The sequence below is a fragment of the Motacilla alba genome, chromosome 10 (assembly GCF_015832195.1).
Source record: "Motacilla alba alba isolate MOTALB_02 chromosome 10, Motacilla_alba_V1.0_pri, whole genome shotgun sequence".
Lineage (NCBI taxonomy): Eukaryota > Metazoa > Chordata > Aves > Passeriformes > Motacillidae > Motacilla > Motacilla alba.
Genome location: NC_052025.1, coordinates 6,020,596 through 6,042,001, shown reverse-complemented (window position 1 = coordinate 6,042,001; position 21,406 = coordinate 6,020,596). Strand labels below are relative to the sequence as shown.

At 38.1% G+C, this 21,406-nt stretch overlaps 1 protein-coding gene across 8 annotated transcripts in view; it reads left to right on the top strand.

Annotated features, from left to right (window-relative positions):
- The window catches only part of TJP1 (tight junction protein 1), a 186,590-nt gene that overhangs the window by 30,582 nt on the left and 134,602 nt on the right, over window positions 1-21,406 (top strand). For all 8 annotated transcript variants that reach the window (XM_038146688.1, XM_038146687.1, XM_038146686.1 and 5 more), the window contains one exon: window positions 6,592-6,724. In XM_038146688.1, coding sequence (XP_038002616.1) covers window positions 6,592-6,724 — 133 coding nt within the window. The remainder of the gene's footprint in view (window positions 1-6,591; window positions 6,725-21,406) is intronic.

Below are 21,406 nucleotides of genomic sequence, written 5' to 3'. Positions count from 1 at the left end.
ACCAATGAGATTGATAAGCTCTTTGATGTGTGAATCCATATTGTAAGTGGAAACAAAGATATAATTTAATAAAAAAGGTTTAAAATGCTCATCCTTTTGTTTGTGGAGATAATCCACCTGAATCCTACTGAAAGAAAATGAAAAAGGTAACAGCAATGTTTTATTTCTTTGGGGAGCATCTGTCACTCCAATTTTCTCCTGCTTTCCCCCCACCAAAGTGTATGTCCTATTCTGTGATGCACAGAAACAGAGCTACAAATGAAAATATCGATGTCTCACCATGGGTTAAGAATAAATAGTTATTAAGAGGCTAAGAATAAACCAGGCAAGTAGAGAGAAGGAAGCTGTGCCGTAGGCTTGCAGTGGGAGATGGAGGAGACAGAAACCTGCTTTGTGTGGAGTTTGTAATTTTATGATGAGGTTTACTTGGGGCAGTAGTTCTGGACTCAGTGCTGGAGGAAGCTGCTGGAGTCCTGAACTGCTGATTCAGACCCTTCCCTGTGTGTGTGCAGGGTTGTAATCTAATATGTAGGAGCCTAAATGAGATGAGTAGGATGTTTTTAATCCTCTTGCTGGAGGGACAGTATTTGGATACAAAACCCACCATCATACTCTGCTAGTACAGGTAGAGTGCAGCAGGGACTAGCATCTGCAAAGGTGGTCAAGAACAAACTGACAGCTGAACTGGGAGTAGTTTAAAAATAGTAAATTTTTATAAATATTTACTGAAATCCCAATATGTGCAACCTCCTTTTACAATAGAGAAACGCTAAATCACATTATTAAGGGGAGTTACACAGGTAGAACGTAATTTCTTGTCAAACTGATTATTGTGTTTTCCTACTGTAAGGAGAAGATAGCGGGCAAATAAATAAGCAAATGAAAAAGAAAAAAACAAGAACAAAAACCCCAACAGGGTATTCTGTCCATTCTGATAGTTCTTCTCATTGATAGTCCCTTCTGTTTCTTACAGCATTTGCCTTGACTCTGAAATCAGAGTTCCTGTGCTTTGGTGAACACCCCCGCTGCTCCCCTTGGTGCAGGGGAGCGCAGCATCATGAAAAAGGCAAAAAAGCTCAGTTAGTGATAGGTTTTCATTGGGGAGGTTATGGAAATGACTGAGACTATTCCATATTTACATTCTTTTAAGAATGATTGGTAGTTGTCTGAGGCAATCTAGGTTATGGAAAAGAATGCAGATGTAGTGCACTACAGTATTTGAATTTTGACAGGATCCAGTTCCCCTGTTTGGTGCTGTTGTCAAAAGAATGTGTGATATAGAAGCCTGGATGTTAAATGATAGCTGCTTCTTGTAAGGTACTGCACAGGCACATTTATTTTCAAGCATAGGAGTAAAATTATATGAAATCAGTGAGGAGTAACCAGCATGTCTGGAATTAAGCACTGGATGCTTTGTTGTCTCAGAGTCTTTGTATTTAAGCTTGGCTGTAGAAGCCCAAGCTTATAATGAAGAATGTCTGTTTTATCATTAGGACCATCCCTAGGGAGAAAAGTGTCATTGTTTGTTTATGTTCCAAGTAGCATCATATTTAGTGTAATTAAATAATGGAAAATGTCACCTTAATTTAGGAGAAAGAAAACATCAAAGACTGATCTGCTTGGTGTCTCTACAGAACCCTATGGAAAAGTACAGATCCTCAGAATGTATGTTTTCCATTTTTGATTACTGATTCCAGTTAATATTGTTTGAAATGAAGATAAAAGTTTTAGTTTAGCCCGTTGTAAAACTTTATTTATGTTGCAAGTTAATTAATATTTTTTTTTACCTCTCAGGGAGGCATGGATAAGGATCCATCCTTAGAATCAACGTACTTGCAGAGGTGCACAAGAATTCAGCACAGCAGCGGAGTGCTCAGTGTCTCTAGCATTGTTTCAAACTTGCTTTTAATTTCTCAAACAAATATGACTATTGAGTAACTATAATTGTTAGGATTTCCAGTCTGGTCAGTGGGAGTAAATTTCAGCTTTTCCAGCCTTGTGTTTGAGACAGAAGCCAGTGATCACACTGAGCTGAGCCCAGCCTGTGTCCTGACTCTTGGTAGTGCTGAGGAAGCCTGGCTTCTAATGGGAGGTATAACAATTATGGGAATTTTGTACATCTCCCAGCTGAGATTTCTGTAGCTACCAGAGGCAGAAACTTCTGAGAAGTTTGCCTTCGATGTTGCCACAAGAACTTTGCAGTATATGAAAAGTGTCACCATTAGAAGTCTTGTTGAGGCTGTATAGTTGTCAAAACCTTGTGCCCTCAACATTAACTCTAGCGCTAATACTGCACTTGGAAAACAAGTACAGAAAATGTGTCATTTCAAGACATGTTTTTTAAACATTCTGATGCTGACTTTTATAAAATTGTTCAGAACTCTAATCACTGAACAAGAAGAGAGTTTATGAAGTTCTTGAAAGATTTTCAATGTAACTGAAATTAAGATGACATTAGTAATTTCAGACATAATTTAACTACCAAAAATCAGGTAATATTGAAATTTGTTATAAATAGTAATTATATGTGAGTAGAATATAAATATCACTTTGATTCATAAACTCATATTATTCTCAGACCATCTGATTATTTTATAATATGTATTAAGTCATTAGCCCTTGATATGACACTTCACCTTGAAGTCACTGTTGCACATTATTTTGTTAGGCTACTGTGCTTGTCAGTGGAATACAGATAGTGAAAGTTTAGGGAGTTTTTGCTTATTTTACAAACTAGAGAAATAATTTAGAGTCATGGTTATGTAATGTGATATATGATCAGGAAGCAGTCAAGGTCAATGAAACCGTTGTAAGAATTGTGGATAATAAATAAGGGCCTCAGGCTCCAGGTGGGATATACAAGATGGTTCAATTTTACTTGACTAATATTTTCAAAAGTTATTGAATTGGGTGCCTTAATTTAGGATTCCTGTGATGACCTCCATTAAAAAGGTGTTATGTTTCCAGAATATCAAACACATTATTTGAACAGAAACAGCAGATTTGAAGCAAGGTGTCAGGAATTGTTCACTACCTTCAAAGATCCTTATGCTTTATTCTACTTTATGGAGCCCTAGACTTGCTTGAGCATTTCATTCCTAGGCTTTTGTTCAAGAGTACTTGCTTTAAAGTAGCTGATGGCCTGCAGATACTTTAAAAGAGCTCTTACATATTTTTCTCCTTTAGCCTGTGATAATTCCTCTGTACTCCTGATGCAGGTATTACAGTGACTTAGCAATTCACTTTTTAATTTGCTGTTAATATTTTATTAATTCAGAGATTCAAATAAAAGTTGAAAGGAGACAATCAGATGCAGCAAATTTTATTAATAAGTGGTTTTTTTAACTTACGGTTCAGATGCCAGAACCATGGAACATTGCATTATAGTTTCAGTATTCACTTAAAAAGAGTAAAGTTTGTTTCTCTTATTACAGTGAACACTTTGGGAACACAAAACATGATTCAGAAGAGAGAAGGATTTTTAAAGACGTTTTTCAGATTTTTTTTAATGATTTTTTTTTTAGTCCATCCCAAGACACTTTGGTCCTTTTCTCATGACTTTGCATTCACATGGGTTTATTTTGGAACTTTATATTCTGAACTTTTGAGGTGTATTCACTGTGGAAATCACTAGTATTTGAAGGAGTTCCTGTTGCCATACTACATGAGTGCTACTGGAAATGGATTCTTGAGAGTGTCATTGCTGTGTCTGGCATTCTGCAAAGCCTGGGTAAAATTGATCCAAGTCTGTCTCAGGTCTGTTACTGCTTCCCTTTGCTGGAGCTGTGGCAGCAGTGGAGGCCCCAGAGAAGCTGGTAGTGAATTGGTTTGCACTTGTCCCAAAGTTCTCGTCTTCAACCATAGAGTCAAAAACCCCTGTGTTGCTGTCAGTATGGATATCTTGCCTCAGATCCTTCCTTTGGTGTACACACAGTGCAAAGCTTCCCAATTCCCAATATCAATGATATTGATTGGATTTTTCTTTGGTTGGTTAAATAATACTTTGTTTGCTTGTAAAGAGATCTGGAATATAATGATTTTATAAGGGATTGGAGGGAATAGATAAATTGTGATACTCCTCTATAATTACATTTTATAAATTTAAAAATACTTTTCTGTATCTTAGAAGCTAACAAGTAACAGCCATAATTTATTCTCCAGCAGAATGAAATGATACTGGATTCCAGTGGCAGCAGATTCATTTTTCCAAGTGCCTGTAAAGAGTGAAACTCCTAAACAGAAGGGCCTTTAAAACATACCACTAGTGTAGTTCTTTGTTAAAACTGGGTAATATTGATTAACCTGTTATTTGTATTTGTTTGGGTTTTTCCATGTACGTAATTTTCTGTTGTTTTTGTTTTTTTTTTTTTTTAATAGAGCCTTTTCAGTATCAAAAACAATAAAAGACAGCTTAAAGAAATGCACATTTGAGGATAAGGCCCTAAAATAAATGGCTTGAAGTGTTATACAAAATAAGGAAAAGCCCAGTGTAGCTTACAGCTGTTTAACTTTTCTATTAAGTATAAGGAGGAAGTCTAACGTGCCAGGCATTTAATTCATCAGAGGTGCATTTGAAGATTAATTAACCCAAATTATAAGTAATGGAGTAGGCAGCCCTCAAAGATTCCCTGTAGAGAGAATAAACAGAGACTCTGACAGCAGGGGAACAGTTGATCTCTGAGGGCTCCAGCATCTGTGTCTGCCATGGACACAGAGTGTGTTCAGTTAGGTTCTTGAGCAGAGATGTTTGGGGCACTCTGTTACAGAAGAGACATTCACACAATAGCAGTGTGCTGTCATTGTACATGTCACTGTCTGTGCTACAAGATAGAGACTGAGCAGTTGTCTTTCTTTGGAAACGTGTCCTGGTGATTCTTGAAGACGTTTCAGCAGGGAATCCGTGGTGTTCTTGAAGTTTCTGCAGTGTGAACAAATATGTTACTGTAGTAGGCAGGCATGGTTCTCAGAATTCAATCCATAAATGTTTAGACAAAAATTCCAGTGCAGTCTCAGCAGGAGATTCATATGGTAATTAAGATGTATGGATGGTATATTTATGTTTTCAGGTAGAAATTTGCAGCTTAAAGTTGGCAATAAAATAACCCAAGGGGAAAAACCATCTAAACCAAATTACTATGTTATCAAGAGAACTTAGAGCAAGCTGTTTGTATGTGGGTCTGTATGCATGTGTAAAAACCTCCCAAAATTGGGCATCTGAAAACAAAATAGTGATTTGGTAGTTGCAGTGATTCAAGAAAAGAATGAAGGGCTTTATCTTTATAAATTGAATAAGAGGTTTGAAAGGATTTGCTTTAATTTTCAAGTTTGGATATTGTAATTTCTCCTCCCTAGCTGTCCCATGGCCATGTTATCCTGACCACGACGTTGTGCAGACCTGGAAGTCTTGCTAGTCAAACAAGAGTATTCAGCATGTGGTTATTGTATTTTGTATTTGGAATTTGGTATTTCAGCAGTTGATATGGCCCACTATGCAATGTCCTGTTTTGGTGATGCATATGTTTAAGACATCTTCACCTTTCTTTCTTTTTTGCACAAACATTAATGTGCATACAAAGTCATTAATTCTAAGTAAAAGAACATTAAAAACATCCTAAAGTAATTTTTTGTGAGGGGAATCGTCATGGTTTTTGAGAGAAATACTGAACTGCTGCCCAAAGACTATGGAAATACAAAAAAAATTACATATTATTTCTTGTTGAAGCTGGTTTTTGAAATATTCTATGGCTGCAGTTGAGAAATAATATGAAGTAAGTGTAAATCTGGGCATGAAGACTTGAGGTTTTTAGGTAATTCTTGGTGAGCGTATTTGCTGGAATGGAGTTTTCCTTTTCCTTAAGTGCCAGTCTGACTAGGGACTGTTTTGTATTTAAAATATTAACGTCACAAATCCTAGTACACTTAATTAATTGTTAACTTAGTTCTGCTTATTAGTGATTTCCAACAGGCTCATTGAAATATGGATTGCTTCCTCCAAATATTTTAGTTATGGACTCCCCTAGGACTATATGTAGATTACAATATGATGAAAAGCCTTATCAAGTGCAGTTGCTTAATATATTACCCCTACAACTTTAACAGATGCTATTAATGTCATTATTGTTAGTTGTTACTCATTGCTAGAATAGCTGAAGCACCATCAGCACTCAAACTGGAAAAGGTCAAAAGCCAAATACTGCCAGGCCTCCAGGTGATTTAACTGACAGACGTCAATGTGTGTCACAGGGCTTGGGTTTCTACTGAAGAAACAAAGAAAAATAGTATTTTTAAATTTTCAGATGTAAAATATCTTTTTCTACAATGTATCTTTTTTTCTGATTCTACACACTTTTGTACAAAAAAGATAACTCCAGAATTTTTTGACAAAATCTGGAAGCAGTGTGGTCTTGATGGGAGCTAGACTTCTACATACTTGTGATCTTATTATGGCACTTAGTGATTGAGAACTGTCACTTGGAATGACATTTCTTATGTGTATAGCATGGTAATGTGTTTTCCTTTGTAAATGTTTTACTTTAAGCAAATAAAAGAATGCATTCTTTGTCTGATATGTGGCTCTTTTTTGTTTGGCAGGGTAACTCCATCTTCCGAAAATCCCAATGGTGCTACCTGTAGTGTAAGTCAGGGAAAGCCCTCTTTAAGAAGAATAAAAGGGAGAATACACAGAAGCAAAAGTCTTGACAGCATTGATTTCTGTGAATTCACTGTAAGTACTATATCTTTTACATTTATCCTAGATGAAGTTAAGAGACTCTTATTAATTAAGCAGTTTGCTTCTTGCATTGGGTTTACCTGTTTGTCAGATTAGCAGAGGTATTGTACTTGATGTTTTCATGGCCTTGCTGCACTGCCAAATATTACGAGCAGTGAAGTCACTTATATGATTGGTGATGTACAACTACAGTCTTGTTCTTCAGCAACCATGAGACAGAAATTTCTATGTCAAATTTAAACATTGTTGCCTCTGTAAGATTAAGAAATTCACTGCAAATGGAGTAATTATGAAAAATGAAATATGTCTTCAATTTTTTTTGTATTGAGATTTTGGAAATTGTGTTTAAAGTCAAGCATGACTTTTTACAAAACCCAAAAAACTATTTCAGTTGCATATGGCTATAATAAAGTGCTAGAAAAGGAAATATATTTTTCTAAAAGATGTGTATGCTTATAGCACTTGAAAGCTGGTATTACAGGTGATAGGTTACTTCAGTTAGGCAGCACTGGTATATTCCTTTTCTCTTCTCTTTGGTTAGGGGGTAGATGCGTTTGTGTTACAGTTTCGGAAACTTCAGTGTGATCATGGTAAAGAACCATGACAACCTCCCAACTAACTGGGGGGAATTTGGTCAAAACAAATTATATTCTGATAAGCTAAAATAATTTACTCTTTAAGTATTTAAGCATAAGTATTTAAACAATGTCAAAGAATATGTTGAATTATAAATTGCTTATGAAATATGAGGATGAAAGAGCTAAAAAATATGTGCTGTCTTTAAAATGTAGAAATCACTGGTGATGTGAAGATATTGTCTGGCATTGCATGGTGCTAGAAACAGTATCACTAAAATATTCAGATGGGATTTGGGGAAACATCTTTAAGGCATAACAGTGGTTTGAGTGTGTTGTCTTTCAGTGGGATGTTTTTCACAGATGATGCCAATAGCATAATTGGTATTTTTTTCCTCAGGACAGCTTTGTTTCTAATTGCGAAGTCTCACAGCACTATCTTTGAGACAAAGAGGTTGTTGTTTGCTGTTCAAGGAAGTAATGAAGTTACTGGGAAGGATTTGGGATGTACTGTGTTGTATGGTGCCCAGATACTTCTGGATCCAGCCGGTCCTGCGCAGCCGCGTGCCCTGGCTGGGAGTGTGAGGGAGCTGTGCTGGGGCTGTGCTGCCTCATTCCCAGCTGCCTTTGGTGTGTCTGTGCTAACTGTTGTCACAGCACTGATCCCGCTGTAATCATTGCTCTGCTGAAGGTTACAAAGTCCCCTAGGGAGCAAAATTTCCTTCTGCTATATGGGTCTTCATCTGTGTGGTCCTATTAAGGAGTTTTATCTAAATCTATCTCTGCTCTTGGGGCCTTCAAAGAAAAAGAGATTATAGCCAACGGTAAAAAGAATTTCTTGCATGCCGTAGAACCTTTGCAAAGAGATTTGAGACAGATAATAACAGGCACGTCTGAATCTGTAGCATACAATGTGTAGAGTATGTCATGTATAAATTCATACATTAATAGCTAAGTATTGATAATTAGGGTCACTAAAGCAAGTTCACTGGTTCTGAGGTCCCATGTTAAAGGATGATACAGATTTAAATAGCTAGGCACACAAATCAGAGTTAAAAATATGGATTCTCTTGTTGCTACATGATTTAGAATCATACTGAAATATTTCTTGATATTGTATAATTGCGGTTTTATTGTTCTCAAATTGTGATTAAAAATAGATCTGAAGAAGTAATTGAATAAATTAGTATGCCTAAGTCTTTCAAGAGTGCTCTCAGAACTGAACATTTTTCATGTCAAGTGTCTTCATCTAGTAAAAACACTCAGGCACTGGCAGACAGAAAACAAGTAAAAATAAAAATTAAAGCACAAAGGAGCTTTTTTGAATGTTCTCTTTACAACTATTTTATACTGTTGTATATTCATTTTATGTACAGCGAAGTTGAAAAGTTTCATATTTTAATATGTGGATAACTTATATGCTGACAGCATCCAGTGAACTGTTGGTTTCATTCATCATGTAATGAGAATGAGATCCATTAATAATTCTGAATGTTGCTGGATTTCACTTTAAAATAAGTAATGTCAATGTAAATCCTAAACTAATCTTTTTTGGAAACCTTTTGTTTAAAGGTTTCACTCAGCAAATTCTTACTGAGGACAAATCCTAACACCAGAAAGGCATAAAAAATAACTTATGCTTTCTTTTCTCAAAGTGAATAAATGCGTCCCCAGTGAGGAAGTTCTGTATTTCAATGGAGTATGCCCATACAAAAATTCAGTACATGAAAATGCTGTATTTACTACTTTACTGTGACTTCCCCTGAAGTTGCAGACAAGTTGTAGGAGCTATGTTAAACTGAGGGGCTCATTTAAAAATTTCTTCTTTGCAAGGGAGGGAATAACCAGTGAAGAGCCTTTTGCATGTGTAAAATTTCAGCAGAGACCAGGGACGGACTACCATGGGTTGTCTGGGCAAGGTGCTGCTGCCAAGTCTGCTGTTCACTGCAGTTAGTAACATATGAAGTTGGTGATATTAATGGCTTTTGGTTATGCCTCTGGCTCTTCATATGGGTGATCCACCTAAGAGTGCAAGAGAGCTCCTTGCCTGTGGAGCCTCAGTATCTGATGGCTTGCTGCTGCAGTGACCCATTGCAAGCCTCAGGGATTCGCATGTCCCTGCTCAAGGCCAGGGTGGATGGGGTCATGGGCAACCTAATCTAGTGGATGGCATCCCTGCCCGTTGTGCGGGGTGGGAACTAGGTGACTTTAAAGGTCCCTTCCAAACCAAGCCCTTCTATGATTTGTGTGAGACTGTCAAAGCACACAGCTCCCAGCTGGTGCACTGCATACCTGTATTAACATCCCATAGCTGGCACACCTGCATTAAGCTCACAACACCCTTGCAGAAGGTTCTTCCTGATTACAAGTGGTGAGAGTCTACAGGATTGCTGACAAAATCTCAATTTTATTTCTTAGTGATACCTCTGCTGTCTTAAGTGGATGATACTGGGGTTTGTAAGTGATGCCTCCTTTTACTGTTTTGCTAAGGCAGCAAGTGAGAAGATAAAGTGATGAAATTATGTTAAGCCACAGAGTGATAGCACAGCAACTCCTTAAAAAGCGTATCCATTTTCAACTTCTTGCACCTTTTTTCTTTTCTTTATCCTCTCCATGTATTAGCAGTACCACTTAGCCAGATTAGCACCTGTTCACCCAAACAAAGTAAAATCTGTTTTATTGCCCTTCAGTTCTGCTTTAAAGGAGTATCATCATGCTATGCTGTGCCAGATATTAGCCCTTCAAAAACTCAGTTTTAGTGGTATGTATAAAAAAATAAGCCTCTCTTTAAGCTGAATATTGGCAAATGGTTATTTTCAACCCAGAAATGTTGCAGAACTCCTAGTCTGCATTGTGGAAAAAGGAAGAAAAGATAAAGAATAGCATTATCAGCTCTTGGGCGCACATGTGGAATACCTACTTCTTTGGAGATTGAGCTTGTTGTACTAATGTTCCATTACATCCATATTTGAATCTTTGTTACTCTGAAACAAACCCTGGCTTTGTACAAGCTACCCCAGATAGCAGTAGCACTTCTGAGCCCAATTCGTTGACAGGGTTTTTGTTGTAGCAGGCATTGTGCAAACATGAAGTGTTTACTCTCAAGGACCTTACAATCCGTTTCTAATAATAGGTAAGATGTGACTAAACTTTGATTCTTTAGCTGCATATGGCTCTGAAGCTGTTCAAGTGCTGCACTGATGCTAGGGCTTCTGAAGGTCACGTTGGGATGCAGGTGCATTTCGGGACTGCCCTGCTTGATCGAGCCCTGGGAGTTGTCCTCCTCCCTGGTGTGGGAGCTGCCTCGGGAGGCTGTGTGACAGCTCGGAGGTGTTTGAATGGATCTCGTGGTTGCTGCCTGTATGACAGAATTTGTGGAAGTCTCATAGCACTAAAACACTGACCACCCCTACAATGTGTGGATGCAGAGAAACTGCTCCCTTCTTTTCCTTTTAGTCAGTGCTGATGTTTTCTGGGAATGACTGACAGGGAGACTTTGAAAGCTTTTACAAGGAGCTCATATAATGGATTTTTTTGTCTAAGATACTTTTTAGTTTTGTAACTCTTTGATTGGATTTGAGAAATTATTGAAATCAGCACCTTGAAAAGTGTATTTTTAAAGGAGTACAGATTTAAGTCTTTCCTGCCAAAAACAGCCCTTTGGACAAAGGAGCTCGTCTTGGAAATCAGAGCACTGCAGTTATTTCCAGTATGAGCAAGTCCAGTGCTGGAGGCAGCTGGTGCCAGCTTGCTCTCACTGAACGTGCACACAGCCAGGTTCAGTTCACCTGCAGCTGGAGCAAAGCAGAAAATCTCCAGTGTTCTTCCATTTGCATTGGAGTTAAAATCCAAGGAATAACTTTGCAAACTGTTATACTAACAACGCCATTTTCTTTTTCTCACTTTTTCGTTCCTCTCCAGTAATTCCTTTTTCAGATGCATTGTTTTGTCTCTTCTTGCCATATACTGCCAATGAGGTGATGTTGGCTGGAATCGCTGTGCACTAATGCTTTAGAGGTTCCTGACGTCAGCATGTTGAGCACAAAAGTAACACAGTAGGGTAGGAGATTACCCAAAAGAGGAGAAAAGAAAGACAGCTAAGTGCAAAGACCAGTCTGAATAAAGCACTGTGGAATGCATGACAAAATGGAAGAGGCAACAAAGGAAGAGATAATCAGAAAGTGAGAATTAGCTAATGTGCTGTTGTCTTCCTTAGAAGGGGAACACGCATGTTCACCTAGAATAGTAATTTTTAGTGCACTCTAGTAAGTGTTATGCCTTTGAACAGAGGGATGATAGCTTGTATAATTTCTTGCAGAGGAGCTGCAGAAACTCGGTGTTTCTGCGTGCTTGCCTGCTCTCATTAGCAGGATGGAGTGATTGACCTCGCATGCTCTGTGGGGGCGTGTGCCCAGCTTGTTCTGTGTGCAGGGAGCTGCGTGTGCACCCTGCACTCGGGGAGCAGCTCCCCGACAGTGGCTGTGGCATTGTACTCTCGCTGCTCTTTCACGTGCTTTATCATTTCTAATGAAGTTTCAAGGCTCTTCAGAGGCTTTAGTGATTAACTTTAATGGATGTTTGTGATGACATGCTTATTTCACTTCCCCAGTCTCCTTGGTAGATTTTTATAGCATACAGCAGGCTTAGAATCAGTTTGTTGTTGGAGATGTCCTTACCAGTGTGTTGGGTAACTGTTGCTGTGAGTAGCCCCATTTCCCCAGTGAAAAAATGTAGTGATCAAACATAATACTGCACTATTCTGGTTAACTTGTCATGGAGCATATTGCTGAGCAAGGCAGTCTGGTCTGTACTGAAGCAGAGATTTATTGCAGTTTTTTATTTAATTTCGTCTCTTGCAAACTCATCTTCCCACTGAATCATCTTACAAATGACTTCTGAGGTGGTAGATATTATTCAGTAATTTGATTTTTGTTTTCTTTTTTAAAATGAAATTTTTCAGGATTTATATTTCCATTTGTCTTGATTTTCCTGCTGAGTTTTTTAATTTGAATATATGTCTGTAAAACGTGTAAAAAGAGAAGTGAATAATAACACAAATGGTATGTATCAGACTCAGTTTCTTAGGATGGAGACATAACAGCGCTCATGTTCTTTAAAAAGTCCTGCAGGTATTTTGGTCGTCTCTGTAGATGTGGAAGGAAGAACTCATTAGCACAGCTGGAGTCTTGTGGATGCCCTTAATTTGTTGCTGTTCAGAGAAGTGTGGTTGTTATGCAGCTGTTTCCGAGATTTAAATCCTCTCTGGTAGCTTAGCCTTGCTTCACAATATTGTTGTTGTACTGTAACCCATTTATTATAATAATTTAATCTAGTGATGGTGTATGAACACAGTACAGACTTTATACAGTTTTGGCCAGTTTATTTTACCTAAGATAGTCTAAATAATGAAAAAAAGGAATATTTAAGCAGTTTACACATTTTACAGTTAGTGAAATGAAAATGTTTTATGTCTTAGATGTGTATTTTTATTGGTCAAGTATATAGAAAAAAACCAGAAATATACATATTACTTGTTTTAATATATATAGTTAACAGTTTTAAATGCAGAAGAAAAAGAGTTTAATTTGAACAAGTGGGGAAATATAATACTGATGAAAGAGGGAAAAAAACTAAAGGCTTTTGATCCAAGATTACAATTCTTCTGGGAAAGAGTATATTTTCAGCATTGTTTATTCTATCATCTTGCTTTTTATTTAAAAACAAATCCAAAGTTTTATGTAAGAGCTATTCTAAATGTCAAGGCAAATTATTAAGTCTCAAGCATAATACTAGGTGAAGCTTATACAGCCTTAAGATTAACCTCAGGAAGTTAACCATAAATGAACAAGTAATTTAATTTGCTGAATTCTGAATTGTGATTGACCTTGATTTGTGTTTCTGAATTGATTCAGACTGATTGATTTACGTTTCTCAACAAATTCAGTGTTGCAATTTAAGACTACCAAGGATGTTAACTGATGGATGTGTTTACATTTAATTTAAATGAGAAATATTTTTTTGAGTGCATGTTTTAGGTTATTTTTCTTTCTTCTCAGAATGGCACTGTGAATTTGGGCAGATGGAGCTGTACTGAAATACTCTTTGGCATTTGTTAGAGTAATACCTGCTTGATTATTCCACCACCATTATACTTGGCGGATGATTGTGACTTGTCAGGTCCATCATCTCTTAAAATGTCAAAAGATATGTCGGCCTCGGTGTAGTTTGTCTTTAGGTTACATAATATCAGCTCCTCTTTGTGTGGTGGTGTGGGATGCTATTGTCATTTAGTCTCAATATCAGTGCCCACCTGCCAGTGAGCTGCAGCCCCAAGCAGAATGAGGGTCCAATTGTTTGTCCTTCAGCTAGCCCAGAGATGGAGGGAAGCAGAGAGGTGATTTAGAATGACCACTATCCTTGCTTTTCAGATACTTCTGAGCTCCTCTGAATGTCTCAATTTCTGAGCTGGACTCTGTATGGAGCCACATGATGATCAGTGTTGTATTAAAGCAAATTGATGGGATGACTCAGGGAAAAGAGTAACTCTCATATAAATGTAAACTTCTCTAGGTCAATGTTAAAGTAATTTTTTTTTCTGAAAAATCAAGGTTTCTTACTGTAGATTAGATACCTTAATGTTTTGTTAGACATTAGATACTTGTGTAATAAATAATTGTTTCTGTCTAAAAGAATTTTATGTGAGAGACTCTAAACTGGCTTTGAGTCTAAGTGCGTTTATCTTTCATGCCAAAAATTCTTCCCAGATTTATTTCTAGAGTAGAAGTTAAGATTATATTGTGCAATCTATTTTCCTGTTATTGATAGATTTTATTTGTTTGACCTTTCTCTACTGTTGTGCTCAAAAAGAGGCAGACCTGTTATATATGAGAAAGCAAAGACTGCAACAATTTCTATTGCAGGCTCTCAGCCTTGTGCTTAAAAATAGCAAATAACAGAAGTGTCAGTATGAGTGGCTTTTCAAATATATCACTAGAATGTATATGCTAGTAGCATGTCCGTTTTAATATTTTTATTAGGTTACTGGAGGTTTTTTCAGTTTATTTTTGTTGGCTGTTTGGATTTTTTTGGGTTTTGGTAATTTTTTGCTTCACCAGAACTGTTTCCTCTTGGAAACTAGAGTTTGGGTGATTAATTCTAATGGCTTTTAAAATTTCATTTTTATTATTAAGCAAAATATGTTGTTGTTATTTGCAAAAGCTGCTTGGAACCTTCTGTCATTAAATACTTGTCTATGTGTGGGCACCACTGGCATGTCTGCAAATATATAATAGTTTAATGGAAATAATAATGATTCTATAATGCAGGTACAGTCAGTGTCAGCATGCAGTCTTTGGTGGGGACAGAAATTTTTCTTGCTGCTTTTTCTGGCAGAAGAAATTGAAATGTTTCCTTTGACCTTCAGACACCTACTTTCTCAGAAGTAGCTGAGAAACTGAGTAACTCTTGCTGTCTCAGAAACAGCATTCCTTGGTCCATGCCTGGCAATACTACAGAAGGTTAAGGATGGGAATATTAGTATTCCATGTGCACTTAAAACTTTTTTGTGCACTGAAATGAATGGAAACATGTTTTCTTCCTGAAACAGGAGAATTGATCTACATGAGAAATCAGAGTGTCTTCATAACTTATGCACAAAGACAATAGCCACAGTTATAATCAAGGCCTTCAGGTTTTTGAGAGATTTTAAGCCTCAAGCCTTTCGCTCAGTGGGATTCTCTCCAAGTGCCCATCCATTGGTATTCTGACCAAGCAGGACTTCAGTCAGGCCAGTTTGGTGTGGAGGTACTTCAGGGGTATTCCAGAGGAACAGGTACTGATTCGTGTGGAAGTGATGCAGACACAATGTCTGCAAGTGTTGCAGTAATACTCAGCTTTGTTCCCATAAGCCTGAAGGTGCACTTGGCCAAATGCTGATGGTGCTGAGGGTGGGCTGGGCAAGGTCTTGAAATGCATTCAGCCTCCTTAGAAGGTCTTTTGAATTATAATTTTTTTCTTTCAAGTTTTAAGCTTTTCAAGTTACAACAGAAGAAATAGTAATCAAAGTATTCCATAGCTGTTACTCAGATACTCCAGTAAGGATGGCTACTGGAACATTTCAAAGTAGTATTTCACAGCACTGGGTTATATTTCTTTCTTTACACTTTGGAATAAGATCTTTTTTAGTTACACAAAGGGTTGAGAAGATAGTGTGAGTGCCTAAGCAGCTGCAGAATTCCTCTTTTTATAGTGAGCCATGCTCAAGTTTATCTGTCACGATCCAGACATTGATGTGCATATCTGTCTATATAAATTATATAAATATACATGTGTCATATGTACACACATGCATACACTTCACATCTAATACAAAAAAATACTACTGGTTAGGGTTACTCTTTGTCAGCATGATCTCTACATAAATTTTTAGAGTCTTGGTGACAAAACTGTGCCCGTCACATTGTACCATCTCTGACAGTAGCAAACATCTCCAAGGGCAGGGCCTGACCCTACACAGGCAGTCCTTCAACACCAGTTGTAAAATGTCATCGTCACCCTGTCAAGGTCTGCCTTTACCAACTTTTTTCCCCTCTGCTCTCTGGAAGTCCCAGTGGGTGTTCAGGAACGTGTCATTTATCACTCAAGTAAAATACGTCTTTTTTTGAATATTCTTCACCATCCCAAAGAATTCTCCATCTAGCCCTTTTCCCATCTTTGTTGTCCAAATGGCTGGGGAGTGTGCCCAGGCAGGGGACAAAGGAATTTGCCTTCAGCAGATGGTTTATTTTAAGAGGATGCGCCAGTACTAATGTAGAAGAACTGACAGGATACTCTCAGCAGTAAAAAAAAAATTGAAATATGGGCTGTAGCATAAGGTTTTGCTGCAGTCACTGGAAAAATATTAACTGAAAATGTTGTTAAAATAATGGAAACATAATTGTATGCATCGAAAGTTGAAAGTGAAGTGCATTGCACCCAACACCTAAGTCTTCAACCTAAATGCAGAATAAAATAAAAAAGATTGATTGTGAGCACCTTGGAATTCAGACTGCATGAATTTGCAAAAATGCCATAGCAAACTTCTAGGAGAATGTTGGGTTTTTTTAATCCAAAGAAATTTATTTTTGAAGTCTGGGGCTGTGAATGGAAAACAAATTGTTTATAAGCTGTGCTTAGACTGAAAAAAGGGTTAGACTGCATTAATGGAATAGGGCAGTTAGCGTGGGCTGGCTCATCATTCTTGCAGCAATAGAGACACTTTCAGTTTGCAGAGATTCTGGTTTCTTTTGGCACAGATGTCCTTTTTGTCCTCTGGCACAGTTTTCCTTGATTTTTCAAAGAAATATTGGATGTTTGTTACTTGTCTATATCTAAGAAGAGCAGCTGGCTTCTCCCTCTGGTATAATATGCCTCTGCATATTGCTCTGCAGTATTCTGTGAGGGAGCATACAGGACTGGATAACCTCTACAGAGCAGCTGCCTTTGGATATTTGGCACTGTTATTAGCAATATACTATTGGGATCACAGGCTCTTGTAATAAATTTAGCAATCTTGGCTGTACTATCATTATACTTATCTAGCACCCCTCAGAGCTAGAGAATTTGAAAAGTACATATCCTATTCTCACTGTGGTGAGTACCACTGCATGAATAGAAAGGAAGCAAATATTAGTGTTTGTATTTTTATGAAGATTCAAGATTTGACTTCTGGTATTTACTGACATCTGCAGCTTCATAATATGTTACCTTTCATTGCCCTTGAGGACAGCCCAGGGACTGGGGGCTTAAAGGTTGGTAATGACAACAAGGGGAAAAAACAGCAACAAGAAGATCTGCTCTTGGAGATGCTCAGATGTTCAGATACCAGAAAGTGCTTTCTCAACCTGCTTGGAAAATAAGTTAGGAGTATACAGTACTCAAGTCTGAGCAATAGGTTTTTCAGTGAGGTTTCTTGCAGTTCTTCTGATAAAGGAAAAATACTGGAGTTGCACACTACAGTGTGTGAATAGAGAATGTTCAACATTCAACTACAAACACAATTCTTGTTTTGCCCCTCTCAGGAAGGCAGCATGTCTTATAAAATTATTATAATATATTAAATATTTACTTGACTCTGATAATGTAGAATAATACGATTGCCAGTCAAAGCTGCACACTGAAGTTGGATGTGCTGCACTCAGGCAGCACTTCAGCTGGCCTTTGTTAGGCGTGTTTTTATATATGGACTGTTAAACACAGCTTTGTGAAATCATGATTCATTTACTGTAACGAGGAAGGGGTGTGAGCTCCCAGATGAAGACTCTCAACAGCTGCTAGGAAGCTTTTCACAATTTATAATTGGGTATGTGGTCTGTATTATTTCATTCTTAAACATGTGATCCCTGTGAAACTTGGTAGGCCAAATTAACCAAGTTTGCCTTTCTTAGTTATCTACCAGTGCTTGCATAACCTGAGAACTATATGGCTTTTCCTTTCTCTACCTTCAAGGTAAGGCAGGGATGGCCTAAATCAGGTGTTTTCATATTGCACCATTTAGCTAAAAGCTATTTCCAGTAACTGCATGCAGTATTTCCTCTACTTTCGCTCACAGCAGTTTTGGGCAATATAAAAAAATAGCATTGCATACCTGAATGATTGACTGCTACAGAATCCAGTACTCACTAGGCAGTAACAACCCTGGGATGCAAATACACAGAACTGGCCTGCCTTCATTTCTCCTCTTCATAGCAATTCTTCTGCTTGTTCACAGGCCAGCTAGAGTGAGTTCAGACACGTGCCCAGAAATGTGATGAATTAATCTGAAAGTTCTGCAGCCAATACTTTATAATCTCATATTTGCATTATTAATAGCTGCCATATCTGCTTCATGGATTCAGATTTGCTGCTGTGCATTCTGTGAGGGCATTTTAGGGCTCTAAGACGAGCCCATGAAGAAATACAATTTAGGATGGAAAACAGACAATTTTTAAGAACAAGTGCAAAACCAGGAAGATAATGGATGAGTCAGGAGGATTTGTTGGACTTGATCCCAGCCACCTAAAATTTCTTGACAGAAGCTTCATTTTTTCTTCTACCACTGCAAACTTTTCTGTTTAAGATGGTACTTAGAATGGTGCCTGCACTCTGTGGCGTGCTCACAGAAGTGATAAGGCACAATTTGGAGTGTTATGCATCTTCTGCTGATAGTGTCTTGTGGAAATGTACCTCTGTGAGGAGCAATTGCAAATGCAAAATGTCAGGCAAAGTATTATGAGTGACCCCTTCCAGCATTAATCTTTCTAATAGACTTTCTGCTGATAATCTAGGATTTTCCATGTGGGATTGTGTTCTTTCCAGACCATACCTTTAAAAAACATCTGTAGTAATGGTGGGGCTACCACACTGTGTGGGCTTGGCATGAGGCATTAGGTGTCCTTGATTAGATTATTCTTCATGACTTCTAGTGAGACCAGCTGAAGATCTGCAGTTATATTTTGTCCCTTAAGGGTCTTCCTTACTCAGGGCTTACAGTGGCTTTTACACTAATGTTGGCACAGTTTGTCCTCTCTTGTTTCATCTTCAGCTTTTGTGGTGATTATTATTCATTTTACAGTAGTAGTTAGAGCGCTCTGTTAGCATCAGAGTCCTACTGTATCAGATGAGCTACAAACACAGAAGAAAACTCAGCTCTCTACGTATCAAATATGTTAAAATGTGTTAAAAAGTCACTAGTAGAGATATATCAAGTAGAATTAAAAAGGTGAAGATGGTTTATCACCACAGTGATAGTGCCCCTAAATTGACCTCAAGGCATTGCATGGAAGTCTTAAATCTTTTCCTCTTCTACCATTTCACTTGGGTACACTAAATGTTCAGAGGACTGGGGAGAATTTGCCCTGAAATCAGTTTTTGTCAGGATCTGTGGTTCCTGTGGTGTTGAAACAGACACCCATACTGCCTTTTCTGTGGCTGCTCTAGTGAAAAGTGCAGTGTATGTTCAGCATCCCAGCAATGGGGAAGACCTTGTATTAGGATATTAGAAGGGAGTTGGTTGAAAAGAGGTGTTGTTGGCAGACCAGAATCAATGAGAAGGATAAATATGGCATTGAACAAAGCAAACATGCTGGAGGGGAACACGTGGAAGGAAGCTCAACCAGTGTGTTTTCACCCAAAGGACATAGTCTGGAATGTTTGTTTAAAGGTCGAATGTTCTTAGTAGAAATATCATTGAGTAAACACCTCGAGTGAAATAAACTGCATTTGAGAGGAAGAGGACTGAGGTGTAGATCTTTTTAAAAATATTTGCCCTTTGAAAGGAAAAAAATCAGAGAATATCAGTTGTCATAATTGTGCTTATGGCTCATAATGTGATATTAGAGGATAAAGCAATATGCTTTTAAACTATTTTGGGAATCCTAAGTGTCAGAAAACACTCTGCTCACTTGTTAAGGTGCAGGCAAAGCAGAAGTTTCAGCAGAACATAGGAAAATAAAAGTGACTTGGTCTTTTATGCAGCTGCTTCTCTTTTCTTGAGTGCAGAGAACTGTTTTCAGACAGTTCCTTGCTGACAAGGAAAAAGATGAGAAGAATGAGTCCCATTAGTTATTAGTTTTTAAGCTCCTTGACTAATGAATGAGCTTGATTTTGGTAGTGCTTTGGGATGACATCTAATTAAAGATAATTGCATCTGAACATAACCTGTGGAGATGCTCAAAATCAATAAGAATTGTCATCCTAGCAACTGTTGTTATTAGATATACTTACGAAGCTGTGACTGTAGGAAATTATTCTTCTAAAAGAAAAGTTTCTGGGACCTTTCTGATTGAAGAGTTGCTAAGGAGCATAGAGGAAAATACCAGTCTGTGTGTTGGAATTCTACCGCAGTTTAGCTGGCACTGAGAGAAATGTGGTATGTAAATTAGCTTGTAGGCTAAACTCAGAAGTGGGTCCTTGCTGCTTACAACTAGAAGCCTGAAGAAATAAAAAAAAAATTGAGAGCCTCTGGTCTAGTCAAGATTTCTCTGTGTGCCATCTTTGATGCAGATAAATTAGATAATTTCTCATTTTAACTATGCAATATGCAAAAATGATAAAATGAATGCAGAGATGCCTGCCTAGTTGAAGGGTCTTTGAATCAAATGGGTTGGAATGTATCAGAATCTTCCTCTCAGTTGACACAATGCATTTTCACGGTCATTTTGGAAAAACACCAGTAGGGTGCATAGTTGGGCTTCACAGTGATACGGTGTTGCCATTTGCTGTAGTTTTACTCCAAACTTTTTGATGGACTGTGGTGTGGGTTTTTTAAGTTGCTCTTCCTGGGGAAAATTTTCACTGATCTTTCTTCCCTTGTAGCTGCGGGAACAGCTTTAGAACTTGGTTATACTATATACCAAAAGCTCAAATGATAAAGGACAAAGAACGTGTCAGACCTGAAAAAAAGGTGAAAGAAACCCAAGTGCTCAGCCCTTATGCCTTTTAAGTCACTTATGACTCACAGTTTTGACTGACCGTACTTGGCAGCATTTGTGGTATTTTGGGTATATTTGTGGAAGCCCACAATAGTGGGTTTTGTCATCCTTTGTATTCAATAATTCAACACAGATTTTAGTCTTTTAAATTGTCGGAGTCCTTTGAGATCTTTTCAGGAGTGAGAGTTAGCTTTGAATTACTTGAAAAGTATTATTAAATAGATTATGTAAAGAAAGTGTGATCTCCTTTGGAGGTTTTCTATCCTTTAATAAGGGGCAGAAAGCCTGGGAGCAGGGCCAGAAGTAAGAAGTTGGCAGGGACTGTGCCTCCTATAGAAAAGGGAAGGGAATTTGGAACCTAAACCTGAGCAGACAAGGAGGTGGAGGAGAATAAGCCAAAAGCAGGGTATGCAGCTTTGAGGAGCAGGGGCAGAAGCAGTGGGAAGCAAGGCGTACTGTCAGCAGCCATTTGACCAAACCAGACTGTACCTTCTCCCGCACAGCTGGAGCCAGCCTGCATGAGGTCTGAGCTGCAGTTCCCTGCCCTTGTCCCGTCCTCGGGGACAGCTCTCTGCAGAGCCGTGTCCCACATCGGCATCCTGCCTCTGTCCCTCGCTGGCAGTCCCCTGGGGCACGGTGGCAGCCCCACAGCT